The sequence below is a fragment of the Pseudopodoces humilis genome, chromosome 1 (assembly GCF_049639895.1).
Source record: "Pseudopodoces humilis isolate 2021_Gansu_Grassland_sample_001 chromosome 1, ASM4963989v1, whole genome shotgun sequence".
NCBI classification, from domain to species: Eukaryota; Metazoa; Chordata; class Aves; order Passeriformes; family Paridae; genus Pseudopodoces; species Pseudopodoces humilis.
The window spans coordinates 90,840,569-90,858,795 of NC_142200.1; the positions used below are offsets into that span (position 1 = coordinate 90,840,569).

Consider the following 18,227-nt stretch of genomic DNA (forward strand, 5'->3'; position numbering starts at 1 on the left):
TCTGAAAAATGTCTAGCTGGGATCAACAGCTTCTCTCTCCACAGAACTTGCCCAGTGAATTTGCAGTGGCAGGCTGGCTTTGGTGGCAAAATTACTATGAATTCTCATATTCAAAGCCTCTTTCACTACAAGAAATATGGATATATCTGCTCTTTTCTACGACAGCAATTGGTGTTAAGCTCCAAGAGATACAATGACAGACAGTACAGACACAATGAACTGACAACAGGAAACAGGGAGGTAAAGATTCTAGCCTCTAAAATTCCACAGGGCTGTAATAATTAACAAAAATTTGATTTTCCATCTTTTCAGGTCCTATCCTAGTTTAAACACCATACTGACAAAATCAAAAATTTTGCTACGTAGTTCCCGACACGTTTTACTCAAAGATTGCCAGTCATTATAATCACCTTTCGAAATGGAATTCCTATGCTGTGCAACTCTCACACTTATTGATAGCAGACAACATCACAGCAACTCTGACTGGCAGCCTGCACAGCGAGCTGCTGTCAGAAAATACTTTTTTCCGTAAATAATTTGTTTCTCTCTCCACACACTTTGACATTTAAAAACACGTGTTCAAACAACATGCAGTATTCTCAACAGAATTTTACCCAAAGCCTATATACAGCTAAAATATTTTAAAGATATGATAATCCTTCTTTCTTAAAAGCTTGTTCATTCTTCTGTAATGCCTACTGGAATCTTTTTTCTCTTGCTGTCTTGCAGCTAACAATACCCCATCAAAATGGTTTTTTTGAGTTGTGATCTCAGACTGCAGAGACAAGTTTATCTTTTTATGAATATTTGTTTAGACAGAGTGGAACACTATTGTATTATTATACTCAAAGGTATAAGTTTTTTTGAAATATCTTCCCACTGCAATTACCTGTGAGAATTTTAGCCATGCTGCAGATTTATTGTGCATGAAAAATCCCAGACACTGAGTCCACCCAGGTTGTTGTGTTTTTGTTTTATTTTAACTCAGGGTATAAAACAAAGCAAAAAAGTGGCAAAGAGACAAATCGATGCCCATAAATAGAGAAGGTGCATGGACCCTTTCATGCAATGGAAAGCACCTGATTAGGTACTAAAAAGGGCACAGCTTCAGCATGGACACAGCGAGAAAAGGAGCACTCCAGGTTAAGAGAGGGGGAGTTTGAGAATGGGAGAGTCTATACCACTCTGCAGAAATGCAGAGGCCTTTTCATTCATCATCAGTATACTAAGCACAGCTGCATTATGGAAGAAGTTATTCCATTTTAAGATCTGTCTTATTGCAGTAGAAAAAACCCAACAAAACCCAAAAAAGACAACCAAACTCTAAATTAGACATCTTAAAATTAAATTAAGCTGTCAGCCCTGACGTGTTTCAGAGCAGGAGGAATATATTTACCAATCCGCATACAAAAATATAAATACAAAGTAGTAATAGGATAAATAAACCCCAATTCCTGTCAGTGAGTACTTACTATAAGGGAAGTTACTCAGAGGAGTGAGACACAGCAGACAGAAGAGCTGAGACACGAGTGACACAATCACACATACACACTACCATAATAACTATAGATGATTAAATGTAATCAAAGCTTCCAACTTAGATTAAGCAGCAGAGTGCTGCTAACAGCATTCAAGCTCTACTCTGAAGCACCATCATTTCTGGAGATAACACTTTACATGGCATCTTTAAAGAGCATGGGAGAATGCAGGTAGAAGGTCAGGAGAACGAAGGGTAGAAAAAGAAGGAAGTTAATCTTGAGAACAGAAAAAGGCATAAACTTTTTCTAGGGATCTGCTTGCACAGAAATTATGAAATTTAGTACTCAGATTAGCTCTGTATGTTTAAAGAGCGTGCAAGGTGGTAAGTCAGGCCTGGCTACTGGGCCCTGCAAGCTGACCCAGAGACTGCAGGAGAGTCTGTAGCCTGTGCTGGCACCCACTCAGAGCCAGTTAAGAAGGGAGTTCTGGCATTCTGCACTGGGATATCAAGTGTTCGCCAGTGATGCTGTACTGCAGTTGCACAATGGAAAGTCTCCTTCATAGAAAGACAGAACCGTGAAAAATGTATTCCTTCCTGATGATTGTTTTTTTCCTGGTACTGCAAATAACTGCTTTAAACTTAACAATCAGCTCAATCAGTAAGGTCAACAGGTATATTTAAATCAATCTGTGAGTGTTACCCCACTTTCTGGCAAAATACTTCAACTACTTAGTTTCTAGTATTCAACTAAATACTTTAAATACTACTTAAGACACAGCTTTCTAGCTCCATTTAGTACCATTTGTGTTTTGATTGCACTCAGCTCTACCACTCATGATGGGAGTAGGCTGAACCACTCTGGAAACAGAAAATCCCAGATCACAGAGTGTACACTCAGAGGTATGTTGCAGGTATTCCCAAACACCAAATCAACACCACGGTGTCCATTAGATAGCTCTATATAGCTGGTTTATAACACATGAGTTTTAGGAGCTTTGCCTTGTTACTTGAACATGTGCTCATCTTGCACTGCATCTGAACTAGGAGAGCAGTAGTGGAGGCCCACGCCCACCTACCTTTTGCCCTTTGCTATCCTTGGCACTGCTCTTGATTCCAACACTGCCACAGACACCAGGTACAGCATGGGCAGCACAGGCCAGTGAATCTTTGCTAGACACCCAGACTGTGGGAGTCCGGCACTGAGTGTCCTGATCTGACTCGGCACGGGAGGAGCTGAGGCCCCACAAAGCTTATCAGCTAAACTTCCACGACACTGAGCTGCAATTCTTCTGTTTCAGGAGCTGCAACTCAGCTAATTAGCTCTGCCATAAATAACCCACGGCCTAAATGATCTACCCAGGGATCTGCCTGCATAGTGAAAAGAGTCACACAAAACCAGCAAGAAGAAATAATGCAGAATTACATGTGGTCTCTCACTGACAAAAATCCTTAGAAGAGAACGAGAAGCCATATATTAAGGAACAAGAAAGACTCAGAGCAAGCAGATCAGTCTGAAATACCCTTAAAAGTCATATGAAAGGGCACACAGGTTCTGAACTCTGATAAGCATTACATTAATTGGGGACCAGCATTAATGAGGTCAGCAGTTCCAGGTTACTAACACTACGATAAGAATGTGAAGGAAAGAGCAAAGTAGATGAGGAGCAATACTGCAAACAAAACTCAGGTTTGACAAATACAGCATTAAGTTCAAAATTATTTTAAAAGTGTAATCCTTCAGTGTAGTTTTCCCACTCTGACCATCATCATTAATATTTTAAGTCAGAGCAACTCTCAGTTATTAATTTTCAATGTAATAAGGAGTCAGCTGTTTCCTTTTTCTGCCTAAATAGCCATTCTACTAAAAAAAAAGACTAAGATGATGTTTGATCAGTAATTCCACACCAGCTTAATTTATTTTCATCAACTACACCTGCAAACTGAGACATGAAACAGAAAGAGCATGCTGCAAGAGAAGCAGCAGCTAAGGCAGGTATCGCATTTCAAATACTTTTAGATTAACAGTACTTTAAGAGAAAAAAACTACAAAAACAGCTCCAACCAACCAAAAATGCCACAAAAGAACAATACAAAGCAGCCTTTGCTCCTTCTGTTAAGAGGAAAAGTTCTGCAGGGAATTTTAAACTTTTCTTCTACTTTGGAAGAAAAGTAGAGTGATAATGACAAAAGTATTTCAAATACAAAGTATTTCCACCATTATATGGAAAAAAAGTGCAAGTTTCCTAGTCAAATCAAACACTTACTTTGAGCTTACTGAACTCTGACATTTCTCTTTACAGCTACTAGTCAGCATGCTGTCAGACTCTCATCACTTCCAAATATCTCTTGAAATTAAAGAAATTAGATTTAGTTTTTCTTTTCCCTACACAACAACTGCTTGATGTCAGTATTTCTATTTTCTTTTCTTGGTACACACTGCTAATGAAAAATCCCTCACTCAAAATTCAGTTCTGCAATTCAATTTTGTAATATCCCATTTCGAAGTCCTCAAAGATGCAGCATTTACTTTCCTTTTTCCTTCTGAGCAAAGGCAAGCTCACTTGCCTCTCTTCTTTGAACCATGATGAAGATGCCAATACCTTGAGAAAAACATTTGAACCATGATCCTTCAGAAGTCATCCTACAACAACCTCCTAGACAAAGGATGACAGATTAAGATCAATTTGGCTTAGAGAGATTTTAATAAAACTAGTTTCACACCTTGGTCATGTGAGTACAAGAGTGTTTTCAAAGTCAATTTGATCTGTCTTGCACATGAGCCATGGATTTCTTCCTCATTCAGGTAAGAAATTCTGAAATAGCAACCAATAGTACAGGTCTGACCACACACCAGAGAAATCATAAAAACATACTCAGAAAACACATATATTTTGCAAAACACTAAGGGCATTCAGCCTACTCAACACTGTAAATCTGCATTTCTGGGTTTAAACTAGACCAAAGTTGCAAGAGGACATCCTGAACAGAGGTACACCACATTCCTCAGAGCACACACAAAACTTCTGTCTCTGAGTGCAGATGGCAGCAAGGACAGTATTAGCATTTCTGACAAAAAGAGTGCCACTGTCACATTCACATCTGCAAAACTGAAACTTCAAAAACTACTTGAGGGGATGCAGCCTGCCCCAAGGAGTAAACAAGGAAGGAGAGATTAGACTGATGTCTATCCAGGTTCAGTACTCATCCACCACACCCTGCTGAGAGCTTGAAAATAGAAGTGTCAAGACATAACTTCTAACTCTCACCATGTGGAAGTCAGACATCTCCCTCCTTCAGTACCCAGCAATTCCGACAGTAAAGAGGAATCCAATCATGGAACTGCAATGCTAAGAGAGAAAGATCATCTACTAAATTTACTAAAAGATTCAATTTACTGTTCCACTGAAAAGGACCTAAGGAGAACACCTAGATGCTCCATCTTCAAACACACTTCATCATCCTTTTGATGGTCACATAAGTTGTCTCACGTTAGATTATTTCACAGTCAATTAAAAAAGGTTCTCATTCATGACATTTAGTGCAATAAATAGTAAAAATTCAGTGTAAAATATGGATTACAGCCATGCACTAAAACATGCCATGGACTTAGATACAATGTTATAAACACCTCAAACAATAAACATTCTAAGGATTTGGAAGCTCTTGACAAGGAAGCTACACAGCAAAGCTGTCCAGTGTTCAATGGTCTGTTTACAATAACTGATTTTCCTTTTTGTGTTCAACTTGGATCCCAACCAGAACACCCATGAAGACTAGTACCACCCCAGAGAATGCCAGGTTTTCAGGAGGATGAAAAGAAACGTTTTTTTGGGTTTTTTTTGGAGGGGGGAAGGCAGGAGAGGTTGTTGATTGGTTTGATTTTCTCCAACATGTATTTTAATAAGTTTTATCATGTTGTTGGGCAAACATTTCTGCAGCTCTCTTTTGCTTTTCATTGTCCTGGTTCCCAAGTATCCTTTCCCTGAATATTCTACCACATCAGCAGCAAACCCACTAACAAGCCATCTCTTGGGTTACTTTATGTGTCACTTTCTCTGCAGACACTGAAGCAGCATTTCTCAAGGGCACTCCTATCAAAAATGCAGGTACAAGGATTAGATTTACACCAGAAGAATTAGAACTATCCAAAAGTTCCTTCTTTTTAAATGTAATGGGCACAATGGAAAGTACTAGCTTGCTTTCCAGAGCGCTTGTTTCAGAATAGCATATCTGCTGTGGACCCAGAAAGAAGCTCCAAACCAGCAAAACATGAGTGTTGGGATGATGGCTCATTACATACTTAAAACAAAACCTTCAGAACCACATTTTTATCCCAATGTAATAAAATAGCAAAGTGCAGGAGGTCTGCAAATACATTCTGCTATTACTCCCTTACATAACTGCACAGTTCTCTTTAAAGAAAAATTCAAACTCAGCCACTTGTTGCTGAGCATTCAGAGGACACATAACTAATATATTAATGTCTTCAGCTACATACAGTGAATAAATTAACGTTTCTCTGTTTTGCCAAATTCAGTCTGATTTTGCTAGAAAAAAATTCACTGCAAATTTATTTGAAGTCTAAAAGAAATGGAGAAGTATCTCAAAATAAAGAATGTCAACACAGCATGACAGGAAGGAAAAAATACCAAAACTCATCAAAATGTTTAGGACTTGCATCATTCAGGGAGGTGGCACTACTGAGCCAAAACAACTCTGGAGCACTGCAAGCTCGCATCACACTGCGTATCTAAAAAACTCACATTGAGAGATGCTGACAAAGAAACTTTCCAAAGCAGAACAGGACACTGCTCATTCAAGGCCATAAAGCAGCTTTGCCAGTAAAGAACTTCCACCAGTTCTGTGCCTCCACTGGAATGCTCTGTTGATTTATCTTTTGCAAAAGCTTGTCAACTGTAAAACAAGCCTGGGCTTTTGAATCACAAAGTAAAACAATCTAAAGTAAATATTCAGCAAGAATAAGAACTCTGAAGTTCTAAAAATTACATTACAGCCAGTGCCAATAACCATACAAGTCAATTTGTTTGGCAGACAAATCGCCCCTTCTACCTCACACGATCCTTTTTGCTTCAACTCTGAAAGAATCAAGTTTATTAAAGGCCACCTCAGCTACATTCGACATTATTTAAATAATGAAGTCAGACAGAAAGTGGAAACCACATGAGAAGTATCAAATCCTCCAGTTTCTTATCTAAGACCTGCTGTTCTTTGTCATCATATAAGAATTATTAAGCAAAACAGACTGCTCCACATACTAGTATTTAACACTAGAAAAATTACTGCAATAGCTGAAGAGACAGATTCAGAATTTTGAAGCCTTACACTAGAAGAAAATTTAATCTTGGCTAGAGATTTTTGTACACTATTTAATTGGGATTGACATTTGTGTTTGAAAAGAGACTGTGGAATAAACTAAGAAAATGTAAACTCAAGAAATAAAATATGGTGTGTGTTTTTCTCATTGTATTTGTAAGCCTAAAATATTCTCTAATACAAAAAAAAAAAAAAAAAAAGAAAAAAATATTCCAGTGTTGACATTTTCAGCAACGTGTTTTTAAAGCAAAGCATCAAGTTACTTTATAGAAACTTTACAGTTCACAATGCACCCTGGCACTTTTTTAAACATATGGAGAAGTATCTTCCTAAGTACATGCAGAGATAAGCATGCCATTCCAGCCACAGCAGCTGCTCTGATTCATGTTTATGAAATGCTTAAAATTCTTGGAATATACATACACACAGCAAAAAGAAGATGCAGTGACACCAGGAATCTCCAGTCACTACTAGCCTGCTGTCTATGCTGTTACTGAATGTGAAGAGGCAGCAGCACAGGCTTGGTGAAGACTAGTTTTTAAGAAACAGGTGAGTACAAAACCTATTGCTAGTGCACAGTAAGCCACTCTGCACTCATCTGCAGCATCATCATTAACCATGCACTAACACAAGCACCCAGAAATGTTTCAGGCACGCCTTTCAGCTCCTGTGCTGACTGATGCACCTCAAAATGAGCCCCGTACCAATAACAAGCGCCAAAATATATTCATGGCTTTGTTTGTCAAAACAGTAGTTGTGGTATAAATCTCTATCCTGAGTTATAACACTTAAATAAGTCACTATAGGATGAAAAGCAATAGGGGACTCCATGTGGGGCTGTGACTATATAGATTTCCCTACAGTGATCCAAGTGAAATGAGACAGAACATTCAAACTGCCTCTTATTGATAATGTTCCACCTTACAAGCCACTAGCTTCACATTATCCAAAGACAGGATAGGAGTAGGAGTATTTGGTAAGCATGTACGTGAGGATGTCTCTATTTAGGATGTAACAAAAAGCCAAATTAAGGGTATGGCTGATGACCATAGACTATACTAGTTCAGGATATGGTTATGAATTTATAGATGTTTTGAGGGTTGAGTTTTTAAACTATTATTTTTATATTAGAAGACAGCTATCAAAAGTAAAGGCCAGAGTTACAGATGATAACAGTAACCAAGCACAACACTACCAGAAAGCCACTTACTTTTCACCCAAAATGAGAAATTATAGAAAGGGACACTCTCCTCTGGCATTGAAACTGTCTGTCTAACTCCTGCTCTTCATCAACACGGGTATCTTGAGCTCAAGTCATTGATTTTCAACTCCTGTCAGCAATGTACTTTTCTGGTTGACCTTCAAATTCTAAGACAACTTACTGAGCTCTCCTACCTCCTACCCCCAGCAAACATCCATCTCTTCACACAAGCTTCACACAGAAGAACCACAAAGGCACACACAATCACCCCAAGCTCCATCAAATCTCAAACTCTAATGATCAATTTCAAATCAAAGTCAGGTATTGGCCAGACAAACTTATGGCCCTTGTACTGCCTCTTGTAACACACAGAGCAATGTTACTTCCAGGCAAGGACACAACTGTTTTAGTTAACTTGGTGCTTTGGGTCACAAGTTAACTCAAGAGTTAAGTCCTGTGGTGCACATCATTGCACATCAGGGGTCTTTTTGATGTGGGCTGCACTCACTGTCTCCAGCCAACACTTTCACACTTCCTTAAAGAGCCTTCTCCACTCTGCCATCAGTAACAGAAACTCTCCCAAAATATCAAACAACCAGAGAAATCACTCAGTTAAGCAAGAGCATCTGCACAGCACTGCTGCAGCAGTTGGCGTCTTGCTAGAGCAGGCAGTAATTGTTTCCATTAATAGATTCAAACCATGCCCAGGGCAGGCCAAATAAGCAAAGGCACTGCACTACTTTCCCATCATTAAGGACAGTCTGTCCATGCAGGAGACACTGGCACTGCAGCCAGAGGCAGCCACCACTACTCAGTCTGCACCAGAGGAGCGCAGGAGTTCAAATCTGATAAAGTCTCAAACACAATAGCAACAAGTGCATTCTTCAATTTAAAGATTTAGCTCTAATCTTATTACTAGAAGTTCCACCATATTGCATGCCTGAACAGCAGCTGCCTGCCTGCACATGCTGCCCTGCAGGCCTGGTCAGACCGAGAAGGGATTTGCTTTGTCCCTGAAACTTTGTGCCAACATTCACACTCCAGCTCTGCTCGGCACACAGACCTGCACGGAAGGGCAGCTGTTGTGCACTGCTGCTCCCCGAGCTCAGGTTCTGCAGCACCAGCACTTCCTCAAGTATCCAGAATCTAACCCACACATGGGTCACACCATGTTTACAAGCATCATTTAAGTTTTTTAACTATTAAAGTACAATGAATTAGAAGTCTGGAGTCTTACCACATGCACATTTAATCAACCTACTAGATGCACAACAGAGCAGAGAATCTTGTTTTCAAAACAAGACAACTGTCTCTATTTACACTAAGGGGGTATGGAGGTGAAAATAAAATTTTTCCTCTAGTCTTGGCATCTCCCAAAAAAAGGGCAAAATAAACCCTCTGTTTTAAGAGAGCTGCAATTTTTTAAAATTCGTAACTCATTTCAATAGACAACATATTCAAGGTGTATTGACTAGCAATCCAGAGCTCAAAAAAACCCCTGGCTGCAGAAATAAACATATGCATGCATAGCTGTACCTTCTAAAGGCAGAAACTAAGCATGTCTATAAGCCTACTGATCTTTTTATACATATTTTCCTGTCCCACAACTTAGGTACTTCCAATATAGCAAAAGAGAAAAAGTGGACAGGTTTGAAGCTGCATCACATTCCACTGTGCTCTACTCAGAAATATCTGAACATAACACTCAGTAGTCCAAAAGCACAGAATGGCTACAAAGCAATGATTGCCTAAACATGGTCATTCTAAGAAGAGTTTTCCTTCTCCTCAAATGTTTTATCTATTTTTATTCTGAAATTTTGCCAGCTAAGTACTACAGGCTGTTCACCCACAATCCCAACAGCTTCCAACAGTAGTTTCCTCTAGCAATCACATTTGAAGAGCAAACCACAAGGTCCTATCAGCTGTCTGGATTTTATAAACACAGTAAAATAATGAATGCTGCATTTACTCACAATTCAGGTCACCTCATGAACCAAGAGCTGTATCACACAGTACTTTGGACTACAAATTTGTGCCTCATTGTGTTCCACATTACGTGCAATTTCAGAACAGCAGTTTCAAGGAACTGCATCTAGTGTTGCATCTGAGGCACGACTGGATTAAAGCAATGCAAATGTACCTCTCAAAATGACATTTTTCAACTACACATTTCATAACTCAAATCCATCTCCTCTGCCAAGGTTTAAAGCTAACAATTCACATCCTGAACACTGACGTCTAACAGGAAAGTTAGACAGGTCAAAGTCAGATTACTTCTACAATTTCCTGCAAAGATAAAAGTTGCTGCCTTCTACTATTTTATGATCCACCTCCAACAGGTGGTAATTTGAAGTTCACACATCAAAGATGTGATCTGGTCGGCCATTCCTTCAGATACAGAACTAATTAGCAGCTGTCCTATTTCAGCTTCCAGAATTTTCAGTTTGAAAAAGTTACCATTATCATGAAGGCCTCCAACAGCACTCTTCTCTCATCTCTGATGCTACTCAAAGCAACATATCAAAAACGATGAAGTACCACAACCACCAAGGGAAGGACCATGTACTAAAGACCATCCAAAATCATGTTTTCTCCAAAGCAGAAGGAGCAACAGCTGTTTTCTGGAAAGAAGAGTTTTAGGACTAGCTGCCCACGGATGAAATCTGTGCTTCAGATATTAATCTTTGAAAGTATTATGACCTACAAAAACTAGATAGACACACACACATCTGCTCCCAACTATTTATTTTATTAAAGAGCTTAAACCTATGAAAAAAAAAAAAAAAAAAAGCCTCCATATATTCTGGAATCTTTAGTCATTTAGTACTATAAGAAAAGGGGTTTTTTAAGTAGAATTGGGCTTTGGTGCTACTTGTCTTATCAAAATGAGGACAGATGAGGACAGAATCAATAAGTCATAACATATTGGGGATTCTTTTTAAGAATCTGGCAAGAAAGACACTTTCAGAAAAAAGTGAGATTTTTCAGTTCAGCTCTATAATCTGAGGACTTCTTTCTTCTTTTCTGCGCTGAGATTTTTATTAAGGCAAAGTTTGCAACAGGCTACTGTGTTCTAATAGAATGAATTGCCCAATAAACAAATCTGTGTTTCAGTTAAAACTACAGATGAAATAGCATTTCAGTTCTACTGTCTCCATGGTTCCTTGTTTATTTCCGTCAAGACAAATACTTTTGCTTACTAAAGGAAAAATTATGTCATGAAGAACTGTTATCAGGGAGCTAAAATAAAACTTTTCAGATCCTATGTGTTAAAAAGTGTAGTGGAAAAGAAAGGAAGGAAAGAAGGAAAGCATATTTTAACAATCAGAAACAGAGGAGGAACTAACCTAGCAAGAGCTCATTTGTCCTACTGAAAAATAACATCCATAATGTAAAGTCAGATCTTAAGTAGACACAGAGATGTGAAATCTACATACTCAATCATTTTGCAGGATTGTGACTCCATACTCTGATTGTCTCATGGTTACATTTTAATATGGTACCTCGTTGCCAACAACCAAATACAAACATTTATAGCAGGACAGAAGGATGTATTCAATTGGCTTTGAAACATAATACCCATTTTTGAAAGCCTATAAATTAGAATAGATTTTTTTTCTGTGAAGAGAGTTCTTTGAGAAAGGAAATTCAGGTGCGTGGGTAAAGACAGGAAAAAAAATCAGAGAGCTCCCAGAAACTTTCTTCCTGGAAAGAAATGGAAATCTATATTGGTTTGGGAAGGAAATAGCTGAGAGACATGAGAGGTAACTAAAAGAACACACAAGCACATACAAAGAACACTTCAGCATATGTAAAGGAAACTACTCCTACCAGTAAAAACAAAACATGGATTAAAGGTATGAAGTCCAACAACGAACTTTTAAAAACTTTGCCAGCACCAGAGATTATACCTGATAGCGGCTAATTAAAACCGTTCCTTTTTCAACTCTGTCTCCTATTATTTCAGTTGATAAAGATTTTCCTGTGCCTTTCAGGCTCAGACTGTTCAGTTTTACTATGTTCTGGTTTTCCTCCTTCATTAGTTTAGAACACTGGAAGTCACGTGCCTGTGGGCAACAGCAGGCCTGCTGCTTATAAAAAGACAGAACACTTGCATTTAATAACAATTACTATTTTGTAGTTGGGCTTGTTACATGTGAGTGCTGTGTGGTCTAACAGTTAGAAGATGCAGTCAGAACCCTGTCCTAATTTATGGCGATAACTTTACCTCTAATACAATAATGTAAGTTAGACAAATGACAGCACTGTCTGGGATTTTAGGGCTTTTACATCACCTGTAAAACTAGCATTACTTGTACATCTAAAATCCTTCAGAACAATCCTTAATAATGCCTAGAGACTAACTGAAATAATGCAACTGAATTTAGATTTAATTCAAAAACTCTCTACAGCATAAACAAAGCTAGTAAAATCTGATTTTCCTAACCTTGGATGTTCTTCCAAGAGCAAATTTTATCATTTTATAGTTATTAAAGATAAACCTAATTTTATTTTAGAAAATTCTGTCAGTACCTTTTAAATTATAACTGAGAGAACAAAGCAAATAAAGTGCACGGTCCTGAATTCTACTCCCTACACCCTATAGTCTCTTGGCTTCAGCTGAATTAAAAAAAACAGCCCTGGAAACCAAATTTGCTTTAGAAGACTACTTATTCTTATTCCAAAATGCAGCACAAACTTGTACTTCCATTCAGCTAGAAAAGGGAAATTTCCATATAAAAAGATAAAACACAAAAAGGGAAAGGTAAGACTAAACAGAATATTAAAATAACGCATGGAATAGAGAAAGACCAATTAATCACCCTAACAAATTAAATCATTTTTTCAATGACATGGTTGCTCTGAAAGAAAAATCCACTTAAGCTATATAAAAACAAGCTACACAAAGAAAACCAAAAATCCGTTTGACATCTCTAACCCTGCCAAGGCATCAATCCAAGTACAAGCAGCAACTACTCAGCAATTCAGAGCCAGTTTATATAGACATTTTATGGTGGGTACACACAGAAGAACAGAATCCATTTCTCATCATGAGAAATTAAACTATTTATATTGAGTAAAAAATATAAACCAGCAGTTTAGCACTGAAGGAAATGTAAGGATGTTCATGAGGCGCTAAAAATCCCAGCAGGCATCTTGACAGATAACACGCAACGTCTGCCATTAAGCAGGCACCCAAACTATCTGCTTGCACTAATGAGAGTTACTTCTGATCAGTATTTCTAACTGTTCTTTCCAATAACACATCTGGCAGTTGTTTCAAACACACAAGTTAGCAGCCAGACAAATTCCAGCCTCACACTGTGCTGCAAGCAGGATAGCTATCTATCCCTTGCCAACACAGCTGCCGATGGTGAGGTTGCACACAAGCGTCACAGCTCACCCATAAGGCTCTTGATGTAGAAACAGAAGCCAGTCCCCACCAAGAGAATTTATATATTTTATAGATATTAAAGCCTGATAAACACAAGACACACAACCTCTCAAAAGACAGTCACTGTGTAGTCTCACTGAATACCTCCGGGCCAATGTGCACAACAAGCAAAATTCCCACATTACCGGCTCTTCATTAAACTACCTGGCCCTTAGTCTCTCAAGTCTATTGAAACAGTGATTTTCAAATCTTAATTCTGTTTTTGCTTTATAAACTCTATGTATATTTTATGCTTCATACCTCTCAATTCCACTCACTTTGAGGAGTTTGTTATTCTTATTATAGCAGTGTTGTGATTGAAGCTATATACACACTTCAATAAACTCCTGTTTGTTGAAAAAAAAACCCTATACGTTCTAAAACAAAACAGTTTTTCAAAACCCCCAAGATTTCACAGATGAGCTGTTAAGACCCAGAGAGGCAGCACAACTTATAGATCACACAAAGATCTTTGAAAGAGGCAGGAAACAAGCACAGATCTATCAAGATGCAGACCAGCACTTTAGCCACAACAATGGTTCTGAAGACAATACAAGCTGGATTTAAAATAAACTGGTGTGATTACAGCTATATTCTATTACATGGGTTAATGTGAGAAGCACCTTCACACCTTGGACATGTAATAGAAAAGGTCTCAACTTTTTCCACTGGAAAACTATAAAAGCATGACACTCTGTCTTTGCAAAAAAAAAAAAAGAATATTCTCACACTACAGTTTCTTCATAACTACTATGAACTGAGTCAAAAATATTTTTAAAAAGGCTTAAGCAGTAGGAAAGTGCTAAGTTGAAAATCTCCATATCCATTCAAATGATTTCTCACTCCTTGGCATTAAGTGCATTTAACAGATTTTGAGCAGTCAATAGGTGAGCGGGCAGAGAAGAATACAACACACAAGCATACAACATAACTATTCCCCTTGCACCTCCCTGTCTTTCCCCACACTCCCTCAAAGGAAAGAAATCTTTTCCTGTTCTGATCTATTTTTACAGTCTAGTGCATTGGTATTTTGGATTTTTTCCAAGGGTATTCTTTACTGGGGCATCACAACTAAATGCCAGATTTCAAAATTATTTTAATATATTCTCTCATTGGCTACTTCATAGAACAACACTGAATTAATAAAGGATCTAGCAATTACAGCCTTTTCAAATGCAAATAGGTTAAAACCCAGTAAACAAAGTTATATAAAAAACAAAATCCATCAGTAGCATAAAAATCAGATTCTGCTTCTTGTTCCCCCACAGGTTACACCAAGTTGTTAACAGCCTACAGTCAAGGAAAATTTCTGAAAACAGCACACACAGTCTAAGTCCTTACCTACTCAACAGTTTATTTTTTGAGCAGTCAATCAAGAATCAACTTCTAAACCTGGGAGACTAACGGGGATCTTCTGTCTCCACACTGGGTACCTCCGACTCCCTCAGGAAGCCAGGTAAAGAACCTACCCTTACTTCCCATGGATGCAAACCCAAGGCAGCGGCCCCGGTCAGCGCTCGCCTCTCGCCCTCTCCCTCCCACCGCAGCCCCGAAGAGCACCGAGCGACACCCTGGGGACCCCGCGGCTGCCCTGACAAAGCCAAGCGAGACATCTGCGAGGGCGAGGCGGAGGAGCAGGGGCTGGGCTTTCACTCGGGGCACGGCGACTCGGGCTTTTACCTTTCGCCCTGCTTGGTGTTGGAAGGCGGCGGGTGAAGCACAGTCTGGTTCCCTTCCATCTCCACGATGCACTTGGTATTCAGGTCCAGCTCTGCAAGGCAACACGGCAGGGGCTGCAGCCAGGGCGAGCGGAGCACCCCCTTTCTCCCGGCACGCCGGTGCAGCTCGGCCCCCGCCGGCTCCCCCGGGAGCGAGGGGCGGGCGAGGGGGCTCATCCTCCCGCCAGCCCGGACAGAACGCGGGGGGACGCCGCGCTCCGGTGCCGCCCCCGCCCCGAGCTGTCCCCAGACCCCGGTTACCTCTCCTGTTCATGGGCCGGACCCTGACGGCAACTTTCACCTTGGTGTCCGACATCTTCCCCGCTCCCGGGAGCGGCGGGCGGGCGGCCCCGCTCAGCGCCGGCGGCGGCAGCGACACGGCGGAGCGCCAGCGTCCATGCCGGGCCGGGCGCGAGGGCGGAGGGCCGGGGCAGGCGGGGAAGGCGACAGAGGGAGGGAGGGAGGGAGGGAGGGAGGGAGGGAGGGAGGGAGGAAGGGAGGGAGTGAAGGAGAGGAGGAGGAGGGTCCGGCGCCGGGGAGGGCGGTGGTGGCGCAGCCCCAGCCGCCTCCTTGCTCAGCCGCGGTCCGCGCCGGCGCTGGCTGCCCACGGGCTCGCTCGCAGAACCGCCGCTACCGCCGCCTCCCTGTCAATCCCCACCGCCATCTTCCGCCTCCTCCCGCCGCGCCGCCGGGAGTGCGGGCGCTCAGGCAGGCGGCGAGAGGGCGGGGAAAGGCGGCGGCGCCGGAGAGCGACGGAAACACCCGAGCGCCTTCGGCACGGAGGCGTGGGGAGAGTCCCTCTCCCCCCGCCCCATCCTCGGCCAGCCGCTGCTTCCCAGGGAGCACGCGCGGAGGGATGCGCGTTGAGCGGGAAGGCGGCGCTGGCGGGAGCGGGAATGCCGCTGCGGGAGCGGGATGCGCCCTCGGGCCCTGCCCGACGGACACCGTCCTGCCTTGGGCAGGTGTACGCCGCCACCGCAGAGACACCGGCTTGCCCGACTGTACATCGAGTTTCCTTGGGGCAAGGAAAGGAAGAGCCGCAATCTGCCACGGAAAAAAATGTTACGGCGTATGGGGGGATGGGGTTTTTTTTGGGGGGGGGAGGGGTTTTGGGTTTTTTTTGACAAAATGTGCACAACCCAGGATGATCTGGGTGCAACGTGCGTGGAGGCCTGGAAGCGGTGCAGCACCTCGAGGTGATGGAGCGAGGAGCCCTGCCCGGGCTCCAGCCTGCGCGTCACCTCCTTGGCTATGAAGGGCTACCTGCGAAGCGCCGGGGCCACTCGCGGTGTCCTGCTGTTCCAGGCGGCGACGGGCCAGCACATGCTGACGAGTGCCAGCCCAAATGCTGCAGCACAGGGTAGTGGCCAGTTCACTACTGGAGGAAAGCATTACAGACTGGTGTTTTATCCAGCAACCGAGAGCTCTGAGCATGGCTGAGCTTCCAGTGGGCAAGCCAAGAAAGATTTTTAGTTAAAAAATGCAATAGGGCTCTTTTCAAAGGTCCTGTTAGAACCTTTTCTCCTCAGAAGTGTTTCCTTAGATTCAGTAAAATATCTCCCCAAGAATCAGTCCTTACTATCGATGAAACTAACTGGCAGGAATCCCAGTGCAAAACAGCAATGTCTGTGACATTTTCTTTATGGAAGACAGGCTCAAACCCAAATGGGATTATTCTGTCTACTCCGGGGCTAAACCACTGTAGGGAGAATAGGCTAAACAACCACTGATGAATAGATAGCTGCACTGAGAAAGAGCAGACCTTTCAAACAGAGGTGGAAACAATGGGGGGAGGCTTAGAAGATCAACACCTTTCCCGGCTGCCAGCACACCAACCAGAAGGGCCCTGCAAAGCAACTGAGAGGAATGTTTCTGGAGGAGGTCTGGCTGTCCTGCATGGTCACAACTCGCAGGAATGCTGAAAGGAAACGAGACAGTCACTTAGCACAGCAAAAGAGAAAGGTTACCAAATAGAACTGGCCATCTGGAGAACGTCAGCAGAAGTAGCTGATGCACATGGACTTCTTGCCCGTAGAAGCAGGCATAAGGAATGAAGTTCATTATGAAATGCATCACAAGCATGTGGCCCAACAAGTAAAGGAGTGATGTTGACATGAGACATCCAGTTTTCTGCTGTAGACTGTAAGAACCCAGATCAAAGTAAGCGCTGGCTCAACATAAGGCATGAGGTCTGAAATGGCTGTGCAAAAAGGGAGTTGTTCTGTGAAATTTGGACACTGCTGGGAAAGAGAAGACAGCCAACAGATGGAAGGGAAAATACTCCCTTCCGTCTCAATTTTCCACCTCTTAGTGGAAAAACTACATCATTGCAAGATTACATAAAAACAATTATATTAGCTGAAGAGAAACTAAAGGGAGGCTTTATAAGATTGACTACGATTTTGGCTGTGAGAACAGTCTTGGTGAAGAAATTTTTACAAATATCTGGTATAGGCTTGTGAATTATAATATATCATTTGCAGGTACAGAAAACCAGCCATGCAAAATTGTTTAAAAAGGCAGACACAACATATTTTGTTCTAATGCAGACTGTAACTGTTCACTTCTTGTGAAATTCTGGTTTATTCTAGTGTTAGGTAGTTGAGAAAGGGATTTTTACTCTTTCATTTACATCAGTGTACCCTGAGAAACAGCTGCCAAAAATGTTGTCTGAGTTCTACCAGGTTTTTCTGCCCACTCAAGAAAGGGCTTTTGGCAACATTTGTACCATGACCTGACTACACCTATTGGGCAGCGTGCTTATAGTAGAATGTATGTCTGGTCTCACCCCTAACCCTTTGCCATTAGGTCAGAATAGGAAGAGGGTCATGTTATAGAGGCCCCATGAGATTTTTAGGTGGATCAAAGATCAAAAATCTGTGAATTCAGGCCGATGAGACATTCCTCTTCTAGCATTGTATCTCCCCATTGAATGCCATATGGAAACCTTTACATCTCTGTCTTTGCTACTGGTAGCAACTGAGGATGAATATCTCTCACTGTCAGAATTTGTTAGCTTGATCAGTTTACATGCCCCGTGGGAACTGGCAAGTGATACTG

At 41.5% G+C, this 18,227-nt stretch overlaps 1 protein-coding gene across 5 annotated transcripts in view; it reads right to left on the bottom strand.

Moving 5' to 3' along the window:
* Positions 1-15,559, bottom strand: part of KIF13A (kinesin family member 13A) — a 105,424-nt gene extending 89,865 nt beyond the window's left edge. For all 5 annotated transcript variants that reach the window (XM_014254557.2, XM_088067245.1, XM_014254556.2 and 2 more), the window contains exons 1-2: positions 15,429-15,559; positions 15,130-15,220 (exon numbers count right to left, since the gene is read on the bottom strand). In XM_014254557.2, the coding sequence (XP_014110032.2) occupies positions 15,130-15,220; positions 15,429-15,483 (146 nt within the window). In that variant the 5' untranslated portion in view covers positions 15,484-15,559. The remainder of the gene's footprint in view (positions 1-15,129; positions 15,221-15,428) is intronic.
* Positions 15,560-18,227: the final 2,668 nt, after the last annotated feature.